This window comes from Varanus komodoensis, unplaced genomic scaffold (assembly GCF_004798865.1).
Source record: "Varanus komodoensis strain SLA01 unplaced genomic scaffold, ASM479886v1 scaffold4, whole genome shotgun sequence".
NCBI classification, from domain to species: domain Eukaryota; kingdom Metazoa; phylum Chordata; class Lepidosauria; order Squamata; family Varanidae; genus Varanus; species Varanus komodoensis.
This window is the reverse complement of record NW_025335941.1, coordinates 28,707,358-28,732,379: the sequence shown is the minus strand read 5'-3', so window position 1 is coordinate 28,732,379 and position 25,022 is coordinate 28,707,358. Positions and strand designations below refer to the sequence as shown.

The following is a 25,022-nucleotide window of genomic DNA, read 5'->3' as shown; positions in this document are numbered from 1 at the left end:
AACCCTTACAAGTTATAGAATGGAGTTACTTCAGATGCAATACATTATTTGGGCAAAAAGTATTATTATTATTATTATTATTATTATTATTATTATTATTATTATTACATTTCTAACCTGCTCCATTAGCCATATGGCTCCCTGATGTTAGAATAACTATGATTAAACTAATTTCAAGCTCCACACCAGAAAGACAGAAACTGTCAGCAAAACATCAGAGCAGAGGATGCAACTCAAGAATAGTCCCTGTAACACCCAGGGTGTACTACAATACTGAGAAAGAGTCACAGTAGTAGTGCCCAGAGAACTTGACATTTTATTGCATGCCTTTCAGGGGCAGGTCACAATAGATGAATGACTGTGTTGTAGCAAATTACAGCCAAACTGCAATCTGGCATAACTCTGAGTGAGATACTGAAAATAACAGTACTCTTAAAAAATACAAGATTAGTCTTTCCCCTTGAGCTTCCCCTCTTTAGGAACATGTGATCCCTAACAACTATAAATACACATATTTGCTGAATACTGATATAATAAATCCACATCCCAATAATACCAGATATTTAACAAGCTTAGACAGATGCGCTACCTAAATTGTTTTAAGAGGAACTTTATTTATAGCATACCAGACTGATGGAGTGTAGGAGGAGTAGGTGTCTCTAAGGAAGGTCTTTGTTCATTGTCAGGTGAAGATAGTAAAGAAGTAGAAGGGGGACTCTCAGCTGAGGAAGATGTCGAGGGAGCATGAGCTGACACTGTAGATGATGATGACTGCATCTGCTCAGGACCATCCACTTCCATTGCAGCCTCTGATTCTGCACTTGTCAAGAGGCTTCCAGCAGCAGAAACATCTGATCTACTGGTCCCGCCTTTGGGAAAAACAAACCCCGCAACTATTTTTAAGACACCATGCTACAGTTATTTATTTGGCACAAATAATATCTTCCATGCAGTATCTTAAGAAAATGTGAAATCATTGAGTTTATAGCTTAAATATGTTATTATATACAAATTATTTTGTCAGTTCATGTTGAGAGTTATTAAAAGCATTCACCTCTAGACCGAGATCGTCCTCTTCCTCTGTTACTCTGTGCAACTTCACTTGCTTCTTCAAACCATCTTGATAACATGTCTGACATCCTTTGCATTAATGAAACATTAGGGCTCTGTTCACCTGTGCATAAAGAGATGTTAATGCTTTTACTCAAAGCATCCTTGATGAGGGCATTCCATAAATGGGGATGCTACAACTGAAAAGGTCCTCTCTCTTGTAGCCACTTACTACAGATCAAACAACAATGGAACTCATTTTTTTAACAATGAAACTCATTTGTTACTAATTTTTTGTTTTGTAAAATGAGTGGTGGAATATTATATAATGCGTTCTTTCATAAAATACCTTCCCAAGTAATTAAAGTTCAATTGTACTAGGTTTCTACTATCTATCCCATACATTGTTGGAGAACAGAAAATGAAAGCTGATGGCAGAAATAAATGAGTAAGGAAAGTGATAAAGAAGGCCAAAGATAGTAAATAAGATACCAACCCTCTCCTTAGCCAGCAATATATTCCAATAGCTACCATACATTGTTATTTGAACATTGTTATTTCTATTACATTTGTTTCCAATGGAATCTAAGACAGATCATTTCTTTAGCCATGTTTCACAGCAGGGACCTGCATCTCTAACACCCTTGTGCTGCAACCCTTGTGCATTAAATAATATCCCCAGCTAAAAATTGCATTTGTTTGGACAGACAGTTGTTACATGCTGTCAAGTCATCTCCAACTTATGGTGACCCTATGAATAAATGCCTCCTAAAATCTCCTCTCCTTGACAGCCCTGCTCAACTCCTATAAATTCAAGGCTGCGACTTGTGTTATGGAAATGATCCGTCTTCCCCTTCTTGTTTATTTGAAGCATATTCCATCTTTTAGGTTCTCTCGGTAACAAAGCCTTTTTTGACAAGCTCTTACCAGGTTTAAGTAAATCTGAGAACACTCAAGTCAACAAGGCCACAAGCTCATATGATTTGATTTTGTCAAGTGTGGAAAAAGCCTGTTCATGCCCAGATTTTCCTTTTGTTTCTTGAAAGGCCATGCAATCCTGTTACTACTTCTGGATGTCCTGGCAGTTTTTGATACTATTGGCCATGGTATGCCCCTGAACTGTCATTGGGAGTTGGAGGTGTTGTTTTACAGTGCTATTCTCATACCAGAGAATAGCACTAGGTGACTGCACCTCAGCCTCATGTCAACTGAACTCTGGTGCCACAGAGTACCACCTTCTACCCAATGCTATTCAATATCTATATGAAGTTTTGGAGAACGCTATTACAAGTATGTAGATGGCACCTATTTCTCTGTGGGAATGGGATCAGGAAAGGATGTATACATGTTGAATTGGACAATGAATGAAGTTATGGCTTGGATGAGGACTAATAAACTGAAGCAGAATCTTGACAAGTCAGAGACTCAATAGGCTGGAATTGGCTGTTTGCCTGTTCTGGATTGGGCAGCACTCTGATTGAGGGAGCACCTTAAACTACGTAAGAGTGAGCCTTCATCCATCACTGGATGCTCAGGTAAATGCTGGCTCAGAGTGCCTACTACCAGCTTCAACTGGTATGCCAACTACAAACATTCCTGGGTAGGGATAATCTACCTTTGCTGGTCATTCCAAATCATTGGAAAGTCATTATGTAATGTCTCAGCAGTAGTACTCACCCTGTGGAAAAATCTCCCTCAAGCAGTTCAGGAGGTGGAAAATTTGGCAAAAGAATTATTTTAAATGCCACTTGTTCAACTAGGCTTTTCTTAGCCTGTAATTAAATTAGCCAGGTTATTCCATTTTACTGATCGGTGTATTTATCATTATTGCATTATTTTTAAATTGTATTTTAAATGTAATTATAATTGTGACTTTTTATATGGAAACGGCTTAGAGAATTTTCTTAATATTTAGTGGTACAGAAAAGCTTGATATTTCAGAATATTAACATGCTCTGTAAATAGCAATATTTGTTCTCACGGTTGTATTTCTATAGAAGGATTCAAACAAGATCCTGGCTCTATTGTGCTATGTAATTCACAGACATTTTAGAAAAGTATCTATTTAGAAGACAAAGGCTGCAAGAAAAATCAATCAAACTTAAGCTCCACTAAATTCAACAGGACTCCCAAGTAAACAGATAAAAATTATGATGGTACTGCTGAAATGAACATAATCATAATAAAGAAATTATAAGTAGAGTTAAGAAAAGTTAGAAGAACTTCTTAATCAATATACAGAGGCAACTATTCTCAAGAAACAGAATAAGAGTTGGAAAGGGCCAAGAAGGTCACTGGTCCAACATCCTGCTATTGCAGGTCTCCAAGTTACACCATCCTTCTCAGATGGCTATCCAGCTGCATCCTAAATGCCTCTAGTGTGGGAGAGCCCACAATCTTCCAAGGTAATTTGTTCCATTGTCATCCTGCCCTAACAGACAGGAAACCTGCCCTGATATCTAGTAGGAATTTGGTTCCCTGCAGCTTGAGTCTGTTATTCCATGTCCTGCACTCTAGGATGATCAGGAAAAGATTCTGTTCCTCTTTGTGACAACCTTTCAGGTACTTGAAGAGTGCTATCATATCTCCCCTCAGTCTTCTGTTCTCAAGGCTGAACATGTCCAGTTCCCTCAGTTTCTCTTCACAGGACTTTGTTTCCAGACCCTGGATCATCCTTGTTACCCTTGTTTCAGCATGCTGCATCTTTCTTAAACTAGGGTGCTCAGAACTTGGACACAGTATACAAGCTGAGGTCTGACCAGTGCTGAGTTGAGGAGAATAAGTACTTCCCATATTTTGAAAGTGATGCTTCTATTAAGCCCAGCAGTTATACAATAATCCTTATTTATAATTTTAAAAAGATCCACTACAGTAAAGAAAATCTGCAAGTTAGAGATACATTGATTTATTAATTAGTAAATTCACAGCTTGCTTTTCTCAAAGCTGGTTATAACTAAATGAAACAAAATACTTACAAAACCTTACAACAGAGACAGATTAAAAACAAAGAAACAGTATAAAACCTAGTTACAGAAGGCTTGCAAGAAAAGCTCCAATCTTATACCCATTAATTTGAAAGTTAGCTCCAGCAATCTCAATAGGGCTTACCTCTTTAGGCATGTACAGGACAGTGCTGTTAATACCTGATTCCAGAATGTGGGGGCTCATTTTCCTGGGTTGTTAATCAATATTATGTCAAAGTTCTCCAGTTGGAATGCAATGGGAAAAACCAACTTAATGCAACTTAACTAGGATGCCTGTACCAAAACTGGCATGAAAAGAGAGAGCTAGTATTGAAAATACAGAAGTGCTCTATCTAAAACTCAGCATCTAAAATTATAGATTTTAGCAACTGACACCTAATGTTCATAAAAGTAGCACATTTTGAATTGAAATTAGGGAACAAACAAACAAACAAAACCCAATTACCATCTCTCTCTCTTTCACTTTCAGGCCTTGCTCTTGGTCCAGTATCTGACCAATCTCCTCTTAGTCGCAAACGTTTGACAGGAGGCTGCCGTAACTGCAGAAACAAAGACAAGCAAGGATGTTTAAGATGCAAACACTTGTTCTATTCCTAGCAAAAGTTAATTGAAAAGGCAGAAGCATTGTATAAACTAAAACTAACATCAAACTTTTATTATAGGAACTCAAAACATAATCTAATTTTTATTAGATCAACTGGCAACTCTGTTTGATAAATACAGCTTAGAAAAGAAAACAGAGAGCACCAATGCAGCCACAGCATGTCTGATTTGTTATTCATGAGCTACATTAAATACACTCAAGGACTTGCACAGGATTAGTAGAATTTTTAATTTTTTCTGGCAAGTCTGCCCTTCTAATCTATGCAATTGCACAAACTGCTTGTCACTTTTTCTGTGCAGTTATGGGGGACTATTGATCATATGCTTGGGTAAAGAAACTACTGGTGGAAGATTTTAGATCTGAGGTCATGGCAAAGACTGGGAACAGACTGTATGATTCCTCCTTATAGTCATTCTCCTATATGGAATTATCTGTCCTTTCTGTTTTGAATGCCTCTTCTCACGCTTATGTTATTGTGTTATCAGGTTTGCTTCTTTATTATTCTCCATTTAGTTTCAAACCTAAATAAGCAAGAAGAATGTACTAAGACATTTATTGGTCTACCAATGCATGCAAAGAAAATTAGCATGGAAGAACATCTGTACACTTTTTAAAAAATGGTCTTAAAAGACAAATATAGTCACTTATCGTGTGATATTAGTTTAGACTACCTAAAATCTACCTTGTTATTGGAACTTGAATTAAAATTTTTTTATTCAATTGCATGTTTAGTTAGCTTCTTCCCCACATCACTGGTTTATTTTGTGAAGCTTTATTTCTGGATACAGAATTGCAGCTTTTTGTTTACTATAATTCAGTATTATATGTCAGCAATGTTTGTACTTTCAGAACAATGAAGAATGAAGGACTATTTTTGGGGTTGGGTTAACTGAGGTAGGCCTTTTACATTCAGGGGATAGTAAGCTAAACAGTGCAGTATTTAAAATATATTTAATGTACATTTTCATTTAAAATCCCTTCCTCTCCCCAGTTTCAAACAAGATTTGTCATGTATTGTATGTGCATGTAAGAATATGCACATGAGCAGCATTTTCAATAAACTGAAACAGCATAGTGGAAATGAACCTGGCTATGCGATTCCCTGAATTTCAGCTGTTTATTTTCTAGAATTTAGAGAGAATTTTGTCTTAGGAATGTCTGAAAAAATATTTCTCTATTTATGCAGTTGTTAATATCACGACCACCCTTCTGTATTACATGAAAAGAGTAACATATTTTAGGACAAACAACATTGAGGAATTCTTAGAATTTCATGCTCATATTTTTGTCTTCAAGGAAACATTGTAATTAATACACAGTTGCTTCTATATTTAGAGTAGAATTTAATATTGTTAAGTTGGTCCAGAAGTTTTTCTGCAGCCATCACATGGAACATACTAGCACCTCTAGAGAGCAAGTTTACAGGTGAAGGTATACTGAAGAATAAATCATGGCAAGTGACAAATCCCCTAATCATACCTGCAATTTGCTCCTGAACAATTGCAGGTTTTCTTTTTTAAGTAGTCACCTAAGATTTTTAAACATTTAACATACATTTACACTAACCAAAAGAGTATACCTAACACAGTTGTGCAAATATTTGTTACAGTTACATGCAGATAGACAGGTTCTTCTATGGTTTGATTTTTTTTTTTACTGCACTGTAGTCCCTAAGGAGCTACCATTCTATGCACAGTACAACATACATTCACATCACTCCCCTAGAATTTCTTCCTTTCCTCTTCTCTCTCATTTATGTTTGTACTTTTAGATTGCAGATCTAGGGGCAAAGTTAGTAGTATGTTAAATATCTGTAAAATATGAAGTGACTGAAATGCAAAAATTATTATTGCATATGTATGGTACATATTCTACCAAACAAATGCTCTCCATGGTTTCCCATTATGTGTGAACCAACTCAAAGATGATCAACTGCTCTCCAAGCAGATACAGGTTAACTCTCAGTTTAAACAAGAGAATATAACAGTATGGTTAATGTTCATTAGTTCAAGAAGGAACTATCAGGAAAACATTATAAAAAATATAAATATTGACTTGCAAACTGTTCTAACTGAGAATTCATTTCCCCCAACCTCTGAAGTAAATCTCATAGCAGAGATTTCTGATTTGTTTATTTTAGCAGGATTTTAATCAGACTCTACAAGCAAAATCTCGTCCAATAATGTAACATCTAAAAATACTGAATGGTATTTTTATTTTCCCTTTCAAACTATCTTATGATAGGAAGATTGCTCCTGCAAATTTATTTTCAGTAAAGCTAGTCTGTGCTAACAAAGAAAATTAACTCCAGTTGCTATGGAGCACTTACTTCTTCTCTTCTTTCTTCTGCAGAAGGAACTTTAAGTTCTCTAGCTGTGTCATCTTTGGGATCAAACAAGTAGATATAGTCTGAAGAATAGCTCACAAGAATTTCTTGCCCATCTTCACTGTAGCACAAAGATGTTACCCGACAGGATTTGTTGTTAAGGTGGGGAGGAACAAAACGTGCCACCAATCCTGTAGTACCCCGACCAGCATAGTTACCTACATTTTAAAAAATGAGTACATTTTCCATTACACATATACAAATCAATGTAATGATTATTTCCTGTCAAGTGTTAAATTGAAAGGGGATTAGGGTGCTTTCCAAGACACTTTGAAAATTACAAAATCCCTCATAAAAGTCCTGTTTGATCAGACCAAACTCCTAACTAGTCCAGTCTCCTATTTCCAGTGCTGGCCAATTAGAAGTCCATACTTAGATCATGAGGATACTTCTCTTGCTATTGTTCTATAGTAACTGTTACTGAGATGCATACTGCCCCCAGTCCTGGTAGCATACAGCCTTAACCAGGCCAGTTTGATGTAGTGCTTAAGAGTTCAGGACTGGGACTCAGCTGATCTGGGTTCTAGTCTCCGCTGGCCCATGAAGCCAATCGGCTAACTTTGGGCCAGTCACAGACTCTCAGCCCAACCTACCTCACAGGGCTGTTGTTGTGCGAAGAAGATTAAGAGCAGGAAGATGTAAGCCACTTTGAGTTCATAAGAAAAAAGCAGGATATAAATCGAATACATAAATAATAAAACTGTTATCCATTGAGAGTCTTATCCTCCATACGGCTGTCTAATATCCTTAAAGCCATTTAAGCTTATGGCCAATTAATTCCATATTAACCATGCACTGTATTATCTACATCACTTTTTATGTTCTGAAATTTTCTACCATTCACCTACCTCAGATAATCCCAGGTTCTAGTAAGGTCTATATTCTCTTTCCTTACACAACATATAATTTTAGAAATGTTAATCCTGATTCCTTACTTTTTTTAAATTAAAAGCCCAAAATATTGCCACTCCTGTTTTTCCTGAACTTTGTATTGTGGGACACAATGAGGTGAAACTATTCATCCATTTAGTGTAGTGGAAATGGGTGGCTTGAATGCATTCCTTTTGCACTAAAAATACTTGTAGACAATTACAGCATTACTCTTTTTTATCCACTTAATTTCTTACTTGGAAATGTAAATGGTACCAAAAGTTAAATGTATTTTAACTAAGCAGCAATTCCTAAGGTTCCACAATTTACCTACTACAATGATCATAATGAGACTATAGAGCAGTTCTATAGTACATTAATCTTACTCACTGGAAACATTCTATGCTATCCACCTGTTTTTGCACATTTCTTGAAAAGTTCAAATGAACAGTAGAGAGTGATGTTTTCTGAAGCCTCCTCTTAGCCTGCACTCACAATCCCTTATTAAATTTATATCTCACCTTTCAATCAAGAACTAGCAATAATAGTGATTAAAACAACCAAACAGAACATAAAAACAAGTTTAAAATGCAACAGTGCAAGAAATAAACAGCACCCAACCAGTGAAAAATCCTTCCAGCAGCAGATGAGCTTATGTGCCAAAGGCCTACCCAGATAAAAATGCCCTTGTCTGCTGAAAGGAGGAGAACAAAGAAGCAGCCATCCTAGTCTTCCTTGGCAGGATTCTGCAGTCTAGGGGAGGCCACTGAGAAGGTCCTCTCTTATCTTTGCATCAAATATGCCTCTGATGGCAGTAGGACCAAGTGAAGGGCTTACCCTAAAGATGCTCTATCCCAGACAGCCTCATATGTGAGAATACAGTCGTTTGCATATCCTAATCCCAAGTTGTATATTTTAATTAATTTTCTTGCTATACCATCCAATACCCAAAGCTTTCTGTGCAGTTTAGAACATAACATACCATATAAAATTGCATTGGGCTGTTCTTAGGTCATAAACAGCCCTGGTAAACACTCTGGCCTTACTATCCTGAACCAGCTAGAGTTTTTTAATACTTTTAAAAGGCACCTTCACAGACAGAACATTATAACATTCCAAACAAGGTATGTGCCGCCATGGGCAGAAGAGGTATCTCCAGAAGGGGAACAGTTGCTACAAGCTCCTGACCACTTCTGAAACCTGGGTATTCAAATTCAACTTCAGGAGCATACCCAAATTAACAATTGGAGTCTTCAGGAGGAGTGTAACCCGATGGAATACAGACCACATTAGACCTTCTGGAGGAATTAACCAAGGTTCCACAAGGTTCCCATTCCTATTTTGAAAGCATTATTTAACTTCTATATTTATTTACCATGGCTAAAAACTAAAGGAATTTCCTTCTGATAGAGAAACATTTCTGAGTAGATCAAAAGTAGCTCACTTTGTACTATCATGCAAGCACTTTCCTACCTGTTGCTCTTGTGCCAAGCATTCGCCGATCAAAAATTCTTACTGAACTATCAGAGCAACCAACTGCAAGGTAATATGGTATTGGGGGGCAGATTGCTACAGAGGTGGCAGCCCTCCTACAGTTTATTAAGATATCCTAGAATGAAAAGAAAATACTGCCCTTACTTAACAAGCACATACAAACCTAGTATCTCATCCTACCAAGCTAACAATTAACATCTAGATGGTTATATCTTGGAAAAGGCTAAATCGGATCTCATTAAACAAGATTTTAAGCACTGGAAGAGAGAAGGGAATGACTGCTGCAGGACTAGGTAAACAAAAGCATGATACATGAACAGTAATTTTCAACTGTAAACACAATATTTAATCTTCAGTTTTCGGATTTTCTTGTGGAAGAGGTGGTCACAAAGTAGATCACAAGAGACAGATATTGTCTCAACTAGTTTAAAAGGATTGCATCAGATTAGATTTATGTAATGATAATTGGATGTAAAGAGCAATGCAGAGATTAAGAACCAAAAATAGGTACAACAGAAAAAGGACAATACTGATTACCATATGTAAGAGTGGTAAAAGACACAGTTAAGTAAAATGTGTACTTGAGAAGCAACTCTCTCATGTAATAATAAGTTTTTAAAAAAATGAGTATAATAGTCTATATTTAGACAAATAAAATACTGATACTCTCATTCCTAAGTAATTTTTATATTCTCTTGTCATTCAGATAAAGGATGCTCTGTCACAAACCATTGTATCATGTCAAATAATTCATGAAATGTAGCACTGAAAGTTACCCAACTAGTTAAAAACTCCCTGCTGATTGTGTTATTTTGACATGCCAAATAAACTGTATTTCAAAACTATCAGATTATAGTTTTTCAGATATATAGCTTTGTCTTCCCATATCTTGGTAACCCCACTAGAATCCTTAAAAGCAGCACCTAAGCAGGGTAGGTTCTGAACACAATACAGTTCTTTATTCACACCCTCTTATAAAAGCATCTCTTACATCTTTACAATCTTCTTTCGTACAACTTGTCTTGATCCTAGTATCAAACCATCTTACAGTTCCATCTTCTCCACAAGACAAAAACGTATAGGGATCATTTGGGACTGTCATGATCTGTAACAATAAAAATATGAACATTTAAGCATGGCCACACACACGCTTTAGAAATTAAGGTCAATATAAAAACAATGCATAACATGTTCTGTATGTTGAGAACAGTCAAGTGTTGGGTTTTTAACAGCAATTTCCTCTGTCCATATGCATTCTGGCACAAGTACAAGCCACTGCTGCATAATAATTTGGTATCAATTAAGGGGTGGGGAGTTAACTTGAACTGAAACAGCTCTTATAAGCAACACATATATAAACTTGGAAAGATTTTGAAAAACAATTATGCGTACACACACACACTGGTTCACAGGATATAACATATAGCTGCATCATAGTGCAACTGTATAGTATGTTTTTGAGGTGGTTTGCTGGAAGGATGGAAAAGCAGAGTATAAATTACAGGGTTCTACCTTAAAGGTGGCCTAATAATTTTACATTAATTAATTAAAACAAGGGTGGAAATCTCTGGCCCATGGGCCAGACATAGCCTGTGCTATCTGTCCAATCTGCCCATGTCATCCCTCTGCCCAAAGCTTGAAAAAAGCCTTTATTAGAACCAATTAGAGGCTTCTTTCAGACAGAGAATGCCATATGGGATGATAATTTTCAAGAAGACAGATTCAGAAGAAATGGGACAACTGGGGAATGAGCAGTTGAGAAAGAGAAAGGGCAAAGCCATTCACTTTTTGCAAGGGGCTGCCCACTTGTGACACATGATCCAGAAAGGTTAACCACAAGAAAATACAGTTCTCTGACAAAAAATCTTCCATTCTCCTGTATAAATTGATAATAAGGAATACTACAAAATAGCCCTGAAGTGAATGCTTTAAATAACAGAGATGAACATAGGAGAAACACTTTGAACAAGATTGTCTTTTTTTCCAACTTTTAGGTTAGGAAATTATAGTATGAAGTTAATAGCTAGCCATTAGTCTTTACAACAACAAGATGTGAAATTCTGTATTATACTACCTCATAAGTAGTTCCATAATGGCATGTAAATTGGCACTGTCTGTTGGTTTCAGCATCTTGCTCAACATTAGTATAAAAAATGACTCCATCTCCAGAACATGACACAATCTGCTTATCATTAGTGCATGGTAAGAATTTTGCACTAAAAATATTTGCCCGGTGTCCTGAACGAATGGTTGTTAAAACCTAGAAAATACAGTTCATTAACATTTTAAATTAGGTAATACAGGAAAAAAAATAACAATCTTATCTTGCTTTCCCATCATAGTCTCAAAAGATTGGGCCACATCATTCCAGTTCATCTTGATAATCTAGCCTGGGCTAGTTTAGGCTGAAACTAGCCTAACTTATTCCAGATCAAACAGTTACATTGTGACTAAAGAGGAATTTGAACATTGTATTATGCACGGGACATGTGGAAGACCTACAGAGATTTCATGGTAACAAAGTGGCACTGAAAACTGCTCTACATGGTAATGACTGGCTTAATGCATTTTACAGCAACTCTTTTATTCAGAATACCTTTTTAGGGTTAAGCATAAGTACGACATTTGTGGAAGTGTGTAATATCAGAAAAAGCACTCCTTTCAAATATAATCTTTATCAACAACATACTAAACTGTATGTGTCCCAGGCCTTAAGATCAGCATTGAGAAGGCCCTATTCTCTGGCCTACCAGAAAGAACCATTAAGATGCCAGGTGTCAGGGACACAACTTTCTCAGTTGTGGTCCCACACCTTTATAATTCTCTCCTGCATGGAGACACATAAGGTCTCATTATTGCTGTCTTTAACCAAAAAAAAAAAAACCAAAAATCCTTGAAGTCACATTTATTCACATTTTTTTATTATTATTATTATAACATTTCTATGCCGCCCCTTGCCGAAACCTTGGGGCGGCTTACAACATGATAAAATACATTGAAATACAATAGTACATAATAAATTACCATTAAATAGAAAAATACAAAAATACATTGATTTACAAACACAAAATTAAAATTATCAGTATAAAATAAAAATATAGGAGGAGAAAGAGAAGGAAGAAGAAGTTGCCCAGGCCAGATCATATGTTTTAACAATTGAAATGATGTTTAAATAAAAAGGTCTTTACCTGACGCCGAAAAACCAGTAACGACGGTGCCAGGCGGACCTCTTTGGGGAGTGAATTCCATAGGTTGGGCGCCACCGCAGAGAAAGCCCTCCTCCGGGTACTTACTCTCCTAATTTCTTTCATGGAGGGTTCCTGGAGAAGGGACTCTCCCGCAGATCTCAAAGGGCGGTCGGGCATATACGGACGTAAGCGCTCGTTCAGGTAGCCAGGACCCAAGCCGTTTAGGGCTTTGTAGGTCATAATCAACACCTTGAATTGGGCCCGGGCTTCAATGGGAAGCCAGTGAAGCTGACGGAGGACTGGAGTCATGTGAGCATAACGCCCCGTCCCCGTCAGCAACCTGGCAGCTCTATTTTGTACCAATTGAAGTGTTCGGACTGTCTTCAGGGGAAGCCCCACGTAAAGCGCGTTACAGAAGTCTAGGCGGGAAGTCACCAGCGCGTGTGTCACTGTCGCCAGGCAGTCGTACTCCAGGTAGGGGCGCAGCTGATTAATCAGCCGAAGCTGAAGGAAGGCGTTCCTCGCCACCGCTGTCACCTGAGCTTCCAAAGAAAGCTCCGGGTCGAGGAGTACTCCTAAGCTGCGGACCTTATCCCTAAGAGGGAGTGTTGCACCATTCAGGACCAGGTCAAATCCACCCTCTCCGAAACCCGATCCGCCAACCAACAGGACCTCCGTCTTGTCTGGGTTGAGTTTCAGTTTATTGGCCCTCATCCATTCCCTTACCTCGGCCAAGCACCGGTTCAGCACAGCCACTGCCTCACCTGGACTAGTGGAGAACGAGAGGTAAAGCTGGGTATCATCAGCGTATTGATGATTCCGCAGCCCACACCTCCTGCATTTGATGCTTAAAAATCATTAACTACTGCATGTGTGTCTGCAACAGAAAGGTATGCCATATTTCTGTAGTATTGCAAGCTGTCCTATAAGGATAGTGTGCCCTGAAAAGTGAGTTACATATATTTTAAATAAAAATGCATAAACCAAAGAATAAGTAAGGGGACAACAGATTGTCTTACCTTTCTACTATATGGATTAGTAATTACAAGATTAGTATCATCTGATCCAGATAAAATATATCCTCCTGTATCATTCCAGCAAATTGTATTCACCTGTGGGCACATATTAAAATAAAAATTAACTTATAAGCAAAAAAATGTTAGGCAGCTATAGTAACCAATCTGATATTGATATGCTAAAAACATTTAGCTGTACTAGATAAGAACATAGTACCCTTGAAAATTAACTGTTTTTAAATTCCCACTACACTGGGGGCACGAGGTGCAAAAGACAAGATTGGAGAAAGTCCTGGTTTTCACCATGACCCAGAATTCCTCTTCTATGTGTGAAAGAGCTAGTCTCCCTTTTGAAGACCTTAGCATGAAAAAATATTCTACATTCTGCATGTGGAAACACTGTTTAACATTGTTAATTATACATATACTCTGTATGGCCACTTGCACATTTGCATTTCTAACTTCATAAATGGTACATTTCACTTCCAACTGCAGTCTATTTGATAAAGAACACTAAAAAATATCAGTTATGAGAAAAATCAAGGCAGACCCAAATCATCACTATTTGTGATGATTTGTAAAGCAAATTCTTATGTATAGTCATCCTAGCAATATAAATGATATAAACTTCTGCAAAAAAGATAACTCCAGCTCTCACTAACAACAGATTTGAAGGATAAAATAAAAAATATACTAGAACAAAGTAATGTTAAATTTCAAAGGAAAAGATCCTGGAAAGTTTTCATACTGATTTTATGAAAACATTTAGGAACACAGATAAAGCACATTTTTAAAGATATACAATAACTTCATTTTTCTGTATTCTACTCTTAAATCAATGACCCTTCTTTGATAAATTCTAATATTTAAATGTAATCATATTGTTCATATGCATATTCTGTTATTTACATTCCATCTTCAAACATGGAAGGAATGACTGGCATAGAATACAATGATATAGAATACGATATAAAAAAGAAACAGCAATAAAAGCACCATATAAGATTACCATACAAATTTTAAAATTAAATTTAAAACAAATATAAAAAGATACAAAAGCTTAAGTTATAAGACTGATCTGCTTAAGCAGCTAGCCAAGTCCCAATATAACAACAACTAATTAAATGTCCTGTGGCAGAGCTATCTTAACCTAGTGCTGAAAAGATATTAAGACTGAAACAGCAGGGAGCTTGTTCCATAACTGTGTAGCCACCACTGAAAAGGCCCTTCTTGTTGCCACGAATTGAGCCTCAGTTGAAAGTAGCAACTGGAGGCAGGCCCCAGATCATGATATTAGTGTTCAGATACTTGGCTGGGATAAGTGTTCCATTAGGTATTGTAGTCCCAAGGTGTGGAGGACTTTATAGGATAAAACCATGTACAGTGGTACCTCAGATCACGAACATCTCAGTTCACAACCAAATGGGTCACAAACAGAAATTTGCCTCAGGTCGCAAAGTCCACATCGGGTGACGACCATGATCGCAGCCATGTTCCCACACAAACACAACTGCAATCGCAGCCATCTTCCCCGCACAAGCACAATTGCAATTGTGGCCATCTTCCCCATTTGTGGACACAGACAGACCTGTGGTCACTTGCTGTGAAGCTTATTGAATAATGGCTCCAAAGAAAGTGCAGAGCAAGCATGGTGGTAAAAAGAATGTGCAGAGTGGTAATGAAGGTGACAAGAACGTGCAGATTTTTCACCAAAATTGACCCTTAAGAGACAAAGAAGAGAGGAAACCCCTGAAAGAGATCTCCCCGATGTCCTTATGGAGGGGAACTCTCCCTCCAAACAATAACCTGCCCCCCACCTAGGTTAGTGTTCTCTACTGTACTGTACTGTGTTACTTTGTTCTTTGTTACTTTGTTTCATTTTTTTGATTAAAAAATATTTACAGAATGGATTAACCTTATTTATACATTGAACCTTATGGGGAAATTTGACTTGGCTTGCGACCAATTCGGGTCGCAACCAGAGTCGTGGAATACTTTAAGTTCCTGAGCCAAGGTACCACTGTATAGGCAGCCAACACAAGTGTGCCAGAATTGATGTCATGTGTTTCAACTGTCTAGTCTCTGTCATTCATTTGGCTACTGTATTTTGCACATGCTGCAGCTTCCTAACAGTCTTTACGGGAAGCCCCACATATAGTGCATTGCAGGAATCTAGATTACGGGAGTGTGGATTACTGATACCAGACTATCCTTTTCCAGACAGTGGCACAGCTGGGCCACCAGCCAAAGTGGTAGAAGACACTCTATGCCACTGAAGTCACCTGGGCCTCAAGTAACAAAGATGGATCAAGAAGCATCCCCAAGTTATAAACTTTGGGGGAGTGCAACCTTATTTAGAACAGACTGAATTCCTTCCATCCAGTCAGAAGAAGCACCCACAGACAGCATCTTGGTTTTATCTGAATTGACCTTCAGTTAGTTAGCTCTCATCCAATTCATTGTCTCAGCCAGGCACTGAGTTAGTATAGCCAAAGCCTCAAATACAATGAAAAGGAGAAATAGCACTGCATGTCATTAGCATACAGATAGCAGCACTTTCCAAAATTATGGGTGACCCAATTAAACATTTCATGCTGTTGATAAATACCAGTAGGGACAGAACAGATCCCTGAGGGATTCCATCCTGGACAACCCATGGGGTTGAACAATATTCCCGAAACATGCACCTTCTGAATATGACCTTCCAAGAAGAAGCAGAACCACTGAAATACAGTGTTCCCCCAGAAGGTTACCATGGTAGATGGTACTGAAATCCTCTAGGGGATCCAGAAGTAGCAATAGGATCACTATAGGGCCCCCTGTCTCTTTCCCAGCACAGGTCATCATACAGGGCAACCAAGGCTGTTTCCATGTCAAAACAAGGCCTGAACCTAGACTAAAATGGATTTAGATCATCATTCTCACCCAAGAGTGCCTGGAGCTGGCTGGTCACCACCACTCAAGAACCTTGCGCGGGAAAGGGATACAATATAAAAGCTTTTCAATTGTAGTAGTAAACTTCAATATATTTAAGAATTTGATCACTCTTGCTTTATCTTCTAAATTAGAAAAAAAACAAGTATCTTCAGCATCCCTTGGATGTATAGAACAGCAAAATATTATATCTAAAATGATGCACAATCCTTTGGACTTGATGTTCTGCTTGTCCTCCTCTCTCTGCATCCATTTTTCTGTTATGTCTTTTAGATTGTAAAGCTGAAGACTGAGATCAAGCACTTTAAATAATGAAATTCACATATGAGAGATAAAAGAACACATTCTAATTTTACCATTTTAAAACATGTTTGAAAACTACAATTGGCTGGATCTTCCTTCTATGGACAAAAGGGTTCCTGCTTTTCTGGGATCCCTACACAGCACAGCACAGCCCAATGTGTCCCTGATATCCATGTAGCATTTTCAGGAGGAAGAACTGCCATAAGGAAAAGGGGGCTGGATAATCCTCTCTTGCCCATCAGTCATAAGAGCTATTTTGCAAAGATAACATTCTTAAATTGACAAAAGGTTGTATCTGTGTCTATGTGCCAGGGCAACAGATACTGCTGATGGAATGGATTTCCCGTCCAATCTGCAGCACCCAAAGCACAACAAAAATCTGCCCATTTGGAGGACAGCAGGAATATGAGTAGTAGAGACCTGTGTACTTTGGATGGAATTCAAAATTAATTTTCAGTTAACCAAGACCAATTAAAAACAGATAGTTACATCTACTAAAATCACATGCCCATTTTGACATGGAAGGTACAGTTCAAAAATATTTCTCCTCTTATTTAAAGATCATTTAAAATATTGCCTATGAAAACAAGAAACTAGAAATTACTTACACAGCCATCATGCACATTCAGTGTTGCTTCAAGTTTTAATCTTTGGATAAACTCTCTTCTTCCTGTGGGGGAAAATACAGAACAATGAGCAAACACATGTTGATACTTATAATTGAAAATTGTATCACTCTGAACTTACTTTGACATGGCCTCTGTAACTAAGATTCTTAAAACTCAATCTGGACCTCCTTAAAGGCCATAGGATTTGCTGGGAATTCAGTTTCATCCAGCCAAATATGCACTGAACTACTTAGAGAGGGTTCAAAGGGAAGAACCATAATGCATCATCACCCAACCAGTACAACGTCAGAGGCAATACGTACCCGCCCCCAAACTTGAGCAGATTGCCCCACTGGCCTCAGCAATTAAATTGTCCTGGTTTTCCCTGGTGTCCCTTCCTTGAAGAATAGTACATCCCACATGCCCCTGATCCCTCCTGTTGTTTCATCTGCAAGGACAAGAGTAAACACTTACGGATGAGTGAACTGTCTTTGCTTTAATGAAAACATTAAATGTAGTAGAGATTCACTAAAATACAGTGAGAATAATAACCCTACATGTTAAAGTACAGCATTAGCTACTGAGTACACCTCTGTTGTAAAGCAAGAGCTTCCCATTCTTGATATCACAGATTAGTTCCTTCTCAACTATTTAAGAATTTTATGGTTCTTAGAGAAAATGTTAAGCATAAGCCCTAACACCAAAAATTATTATATAAAAAGATCCAATTATTATATAAAAAGATCCACTAAAAGGGATGTGCACCTAGTTCAGTGAATGCATTTAAAAGAAGGGAACTTAAAAAGATTTATTCACATATTCCAAACTGTAATGAGATATAAGAGATCATTACACAAATTCAACATGAATAGAACAATATTACAAGTACAAGTTTCTTCTACTAAAACACATTGATGTACAAAAGCATAATCCAACCCTGCCAATCAAACATATTGTTTTTTGAGTTTTCTGGTCAAAATAGATTAAAACCTTCATTTTGTGACATTAATAATTAGATGAGAAGGTTACTGCAAATGGAGCAATTGCCTAGATTTAGTTTATCCACAAATGCAAGTCAGTCAGCTGGTTCATGCAATCAAAATCAGCTGCGTCCCTTCCTGGAAAACGACTGCCTGGCGACAGTGACACACGCGCTGGTAACTTCCCAATTAGACTTCTGTAACGTGCTCTACATGGGGCTACCCTTGAAGACGGTCCGGATACTTCAGTTGGTGCAGAATAGAGCTGCCAGACTGCTGACGGGGACTGGGCGCTGTTCTCATATAACCCCAGTTCTCCGTCAGCTCCACTGGCTCCCGATTGAAGTCCGGGCCCAATTCAAGGTTTTGGTTATGACCAATAAAGCCCTAAACGGCTTGGGACCTGGATATCTAAAGGAAGGCTTGCGCCCATATATGCCCTCCCGCCCCTTGAGATCAGCAACGGATGCCCTTCTCCAGGAACCCTCTGTGAATGATATTAGGAGGGTGAGTACCCGGAGGGGGGCTTTCTCTGCGGTGGCACCCCATCTATGGAATGCGCTCCCCAGAGAGGTCCGCCTGGTGCCGTCGTTATTTGTTTTTCGGCACGAGGCTAAGACCTTTTTATTTAAAACTTATTTTAATTGCTAAATTATTGTATTAAGATTTTAAAATTTTTAGCTGAGAATGCACCGGGGGTTTTTAATTTTTTTTTCTTTTAATTGTTATATTATTATTATTTTTGTATGTTTTATGTATTCTTTGTGAGCCGCCCCGAGGCTTTGTTGCAATGGGGGCAGCATAGAAATGTTTTAAATAAATAAATAATAAATAAAATAAGGCACCTTGGCCAAAATAAGTGTAATTGAATAGAGGCAACATGGCTTACTGGAAAAGGAAACAACCCTCCAATAATCCTAAAACTAAGTTCATAAGCTTCACTGCCTGGGTTCAATGAGACAACAAACTATTAGAAATGGCAACTCTAACATGACATATATTCAAATAAGCCACCATGACTTATTTTGATTGTGTGAATGGATCCAATATTACATTCTATTTTGAGTGCATTTTCTGCATCAGTGATCATTGATTTGTCTGTTGCTAGACCGGCCAAGAGCATTTGAGGTCCGCCAAGAGAAGCTTTTGATCTGTGGGGATCCAGTGTATAAAGACAGGGAATCTACCTACAGTAGGTCTTGCAGGTAGGTCATAGGGCATCCCAATATATCCTTTGCACAATCTGTCCCATACAATGGATCACAGAAAACATGACATTTGAGTTGTAAAAGCTACTTTCAAGTCTTCATTTATACCTTATTGTCATGTAATTATTATTTTATATATTAAAGTTAGCTCATATCTACTATAGCCTAGATGTAATTCAAAGACTCTTTAATTTCTTCACTGTTGATTTTAAAAGGACCTTCTGGGAAATAAACCTTATACATTAATTTTGTTTTCAAGATATTAATTTCTAGTCTTATCCTGCATGATTTTTGCTCTACCTGTTCCATTTTCCTAATTCCAGTGCATCATTAGCAAATATTATAGGGAAATCAGCAACAAATAAATGTGTTAACAGATCTCTAAATTTGACTTTATTTTCAAGTTTGTTTTACTGGAAATAGATTCCAGAATTGAAGCAGTTTCAGAGAAATTGTGCCACTTTGTCTTACCCTTTCCTAAACATAGATACAGTGTGAAGCAGTGAATCTGTGAGCCCTATATAATAACTGTTTGATGATTTCAACTGGGTCAATCATCATGGTGTTAAGAACAGCTATTCTCAACAGCAGAATACTACAAAGACAATTTAGAATTAGTATGCAAAATGATAACATTTTCCTTTAAATGAGTATTCTGAATGCCACAATCATACTTTTAATGAAAGTATCACCTTTTAAAAATCATCTTAAGTTGCCTAATTGGAACCTCACTCACTCAGGTGCTGAAAAAACTATTCTAGAAGCAGAAGCAATTTTGTTTGTAGCAATCATAGCATAGATTCTAAATGAGTGTATGGCTAAATATAACCTTTGCTGTGTAGTAACTGATAATGTTACAAGCACTTGACTGTTCAACTGAAGTAAACAGTGCTATAACAACAAATTAAAACATTTAAAATATTAACATGCAAGAAAACAATGTTATTTTCACTATAAAGAAAATGCAATATACTACTTGATTTTGTAGGTTTGAGTGTTACCAAAAAGGCATTGTTATTCTGCACATTTTATAATGTCAACACTGCATTTAGCAAAAACACAAGAAAGCCAGTTCTCTGAAGCAAGATAAAGACTGGCCCATAAACATAGGCTAAGTTCTCACTGGGTTAAGGCTTTATCACTTCAGGCATAAGTTCACATGATAGAATGCTCTCCCAAATTTTGTTTAAATCCTTCCCCATAGGCAACTGAATGTCAAGAATGTCTAGCCCGACCTTGCCCCTGACTTCTAGCTCTCTATGCGCAGGGGGGAAGGATTTGTATGGGGAAGTATACACTCATGTGTCCCCTCCATCTGTAGTGGTACAGCCCCAACAAAGGTTTTGCATCTGACTGAGAACTAAGTTAAATTATGTTATTCCTTCCATATACTCAAATTTCAACCACCATACATTTCCCTAAGCCCAAAGCTTCCTTTCATTCCACATTCTCTCTCCAGTACTCTTATTTGTATATGAACATTCAATTTATACCAGCATTGAAAAACTATCACTTAACTACACTTTCACTCTGCCAGAGTGTTCAGACATGGGTGCCAAATGCATTTGTTTATTCTGTATGGCACACCTCAAATTATTGCAGATTTAGTACAGCCATTACATCAAACTGGACTGCAGACAGCAAAGTAACACATAGCATTTGATATGCTCTATATGAGATCTATTCCAAGAGATGACACACACGATATTGCTCTTACCAACATCAGTCATGACTACTATATGCCATCTGCATCATCCCACAGCATGATTTACTATATTTAGTAGATGAAAGATAAAATTAACATATATTAGCATTATTAGTATATTTGATAAAATTAACATGCTAAACTTTTTCCCAAAAATGTTGGTAGTATATAGCAATTTTCAAGATTGGGCTCAGGAAACAATTACAGACTTAGACCTGGTTCAACTTACCACTAACCCATCCTTTGTCCAGCAAATGCTCAAAGATTCCATGATCTTCTCAATCCCTGGGTTGCTTGGTCCCCTTCTTCATTCACTCCCTCCCACCATATGCCAAATGCCTTTACAGCACTATGGTACTGGCATGTATTTTACAGCCTGCTTTCCCCTGCAGTCACAAGAGAAACTCTTGCTCCTATCTCTTTAACCTGGCAAAACAATCCATGAACAATCGAATTCTGGATTTGCATATAATGACAATCCATAGTTTAAACAATCCTCAACTTACAACCCAATAACCTGGGCTCTCTGCACATGTTTTTTTGCAATTAACAACCCATAATTCAGGTTTGCCAGTGCAAGGACCACGCTTTGTCATAATTTGCCCATCAAGTCTTAAACTATAAGGAATTTCCTAATTCTTTACCAAAACCAGTTTACTTACTCCCATACAGTGGATGCAGGTGTGAGACAGCAAGAATATATTCTAAAATGTGTGTCTAGTCTCAATCCCAAGTGTCCCAAACAAACTGTTATGTCATTCTACAGGAAATGCAGTGTTCAGCAGACCTCTTAAAAGATCTATACACGTTTTTAAAACTACATTAGAGAGCTAAATTCAAACTAATGCAACTATATTAATAATGAACTCTATGGCTATTAGCCAATAGTTCAACTAAACACAGTAGCTCCAGAAAATTGCATTGCTGCAGGATACTGGAGTAGCACCAAGTGAGCCACCCTGAGAAGATAATTCCTTAGGCAGGCACCACAATTGAGAAGGTTCTCTGCCCAGTAATGGCTGTTTCACTTCAGACATACATATGTCCAAAGAAGGGCATGCTACAAGTAGGTTAAAATGAAGACAGCTGTTTCTTTAGCTACCTTGCTACCAAACTTGAAAGGTAAGCTTCAGCATTTTCCAACAGTGCTGGAAAGCAGGAAAATTAGCAGTAAATGTGTCCAAGAGAACATGTTCCATATGTTCCATTCAGAAACTCAGCAGGTATATTTTGAACTAGCTAGTTTAACATCTTCCTACAAACACTACCCACTACTGAAAATACAGCTTTGTTACAAAATAATATGGAAATTATTCACACAGATAATTTCAGGCTAGAATGCAGGTTGGAAATTTCACAATTAGTTATTTTGAACACACTAAATTTAGACATTTTATTTCAAAATATGCCAAGTATATTATTTTATAAAAGCAACTTTTATCACAATTAGGTAGAATTTTCTTAATGGTAGTTACAACAAATTTTATTCATTCACTTATTTATACTATTTGTATACCACTCCATATCTAGACAAATTACATGTTTTAAATGTAAAAAACAGTTCAGCTAATTTATCCAACAGTATAGACTGGTTCATTCATCTGCAACAGTCAGAGATATTAAAAGCTATGTACTGCACTTTCCACTGGAGAGACTAGCATATACTGTCTCTTCTTCTCAGTAAGGCTACCTCATACTATTGGTAGGCAGTCTGGGAATAGGGGGGGTCATTCGTTTAGATAGTTTTTTCATAGCTCCTCAAATATTTTAGTTCAACCTCTTCCAAGCTGGTCCTCTCCAGAAACACAACTCTGACAATTAGCAGTAACTGATAAGCTTGATCGGGAGCACAGTCAAAACTATATTGGGAACATCAACATGGAGAGCATGTTCTAGCTGAATATATCAATAAAAGTGATTTAATCCTAGCAATACTTAACAAGGTGTAAATAATTCAATCAATCAATTGTATATTTTAACATGTTAGACACCATGACTGAAAAATTCCAAAAGTTTTGGGGGTTTTTTACTATATTAGCTTTACCTTAATATGCACTTTTCTTTAGAAACACTGCAGGAAATACTGGCAGAGTCCAAATCTATTAAAATCCCTACTAAACCTGCAAAGGGATGTTACTTAATCCAGATCAAAAGCAGTAGTAACATGAGGAGTGGTGCTCAACTGAACTTTCGTTTACTATAACTTTAACAAACGTTTAGATATAAATTTATATGTTTTGCTTTTCTTCCAAAATGGCAATCACGAGAATAAATACGATGCAACCTTGCGCCATTCTCTATTCAAGGAGACGGGATTGGGACCCTTCTGTTTGTGTGTAGCAGTTTCCCGATGTTTGAGTGAATCGACTTCAAAAGTTGAACACATCCTGAGCTTCCTTAACTCAGCAATGGCAAGGCAAGGACGCTAAGCCTTGTTCTGTTTTCCCTTTACGACTGTTTGGACAGGACACTTTAACAAAATGAAACTATCTGTTTCAACTGCACTCGGGAAACAAAACCGACCCACGGAACAAGTGCAACAATTTGCTGACGAAAGGCGAAAAATAAGAAACCCTCCACACACACTATTTTAGGAAAATTTCAGCGTGTTGTAAAGCAACGTAAAAAAACAGCACGTGAAGAGCCAGAAATACTTAGTTTTCCGAACCCTACATATTGTTGCGGCATTATAAAGGAATGGGTCACCGTTCCCCTCGCTTCAACAGCTTGCTCTCTTTGGGAGAGAGAGAATAGAATGGCTCGGGTCGAGGTTCTTCAACAGCCTTCCCTCAATCACCACAGTTCAACGGCCGCCTTCCCTCCTGCTCCGCATTCACCTCCAAACCCTCAGCGCGGACCTGGGGAGGGGTCTCGCCGTCAAACACATCCCAAGCCCCACTGTAGCGCTCGACCCCACCCTCCCTACGCTTCAGCCCTCGGCTCTGCCAGCAGGACCGTTTCGAGCTTCGCAGCACGGGGAAGAGGTAATGGGGGAGTGCCAACCCATGACGACCACCTCCGTTTGCCCTGCGCCTCAGACCCCGCCCTCCTGCCCTTCTTCCTCACCGAGGTATCGTCTCCGCAACAGGCCGGGGTCCTCCAAGCCCAAACTGCGCTTCCTCACATCCCACAGGAGGTGGGTGCAACAGCCGCGGGACATGGCACCGCAAGCCGACCAGAAGAGATCCTCCCCGCCGCTTCCAGCGACATCAGTCGCTGCCACTTACTGAAGCCTCCCCTCCCCCGTCTTCACCATGGAGACCCGCGTGCGCGCCTTGCGCGCGCGTAACCGCCGCCGCTCAACAATATCGCAGAAACCGGGGCTCCTCCTCCCGCCGCTCCTCCTACAACCATGGAGCAAATCACTGGTAATATCGCGAGACTTTACAGCATTCCTTTCTCACCCATTGGTACCAAAAGTAGCCCTTTGAAAGTATTGGCCTTTACTTATAGGCATCCGGGCAGAAGCAAAACCAAAAATTAGTAACCTTCGAATTTCTTCCTTCTCTTAGGCCTTCCGAAGTCGGACTGCCCATACAGACAAACACAGGCGAATTAAAAAACAACGGTAAATGCAGCCATAGCTTTTAACTAGCATCTTAAAAAAACTTGCACAGTCCCCATCGTGGAAAAGGGTAATTTTGAAAAAAACAAAACAAAAAACAAGGCGGACATGTTTAGTTCGGGAATCC

General features: G+C 38.2%; 1 protein-coding gene and 1 long non-coding RNA gene across 9 annotated transcripts in view; both read right to left on the bottom strand.

Moving 5' to 3' along the window:
• Window positions 1–24,654, bottom strand: part of DCAF6 (DDB1 and CUL4 associated factor 6) — a 67,775-nt gene extending 43,121 nt beyond the window's left edge. For 5 of the 8 annotated variants that reach the window (XR_006415800.1, XM_044441338.1, XM_044441339.1 and 2 more), the window contains exons 1-10: window positions 24,397–24,654; window positions 17,438–17,499; window positions 13,596–13,688; window positions 11,463–11,648; window positions 10,380–10,493; window positions 9,368–9,503; window positions 6,968–7,182; window positions 4,480–4,573; window positions 1,055–1,174; window positions 627–869 (exon numbers count right to left, since the gene is read on the bottom strand). Coding sequence is in view for 7 of the 8 variants with exons in the window: in XM_044441338.1 (XP_044297273.1) it covers window positions 627–869; window positions 1,055–1,174; window positions 4,480–4,573; window positions 6,968–7,182; window positions 9,368–9,503; window positions 10,380–10,493; window positions 11,463–11,648; window positions 13,596–13,688; window positions 17,438–17,499; window positions 24,397–24,490 (1,357 nt within the window). In the remaining variant the exon portion in view is untranslated. Of the gene's footprint in view, window positions 1–626; window positions 870–1,054; window positions 1,175–4,479; window positions 4,574–6,967; window positions 7,183–9,367; window positions 9,504–10,379; window positions 10,494–11,462; window positions 11,649–13,595; window positions 13,689–17,437; window positions 17,500–17,760; window positions 17,882–24,396 lie in introns of those variants that run through there. The other 3 variants (XM_044441342.1, XM_044441343.1, XM_044441341.1) reach the window with 2 other exon arrangements.
• LOC123028971 lies at window positions 17,776–24,380 on the bottom strand. Its single transcript, XR_006415801.1, has 3 exons — window positions 23,375–24,380; window positions 21,343–21,396; window positions 17,776–17,885 (listed from the first exon to the last, which is right to left on the bottom strand). It is a non-coding gene; the product is annotated as an uncharacterized LOC123028971 (long non-coding RNA).
• Window positions 24,655–25,022: the final 368 nt, after the last annotated feature.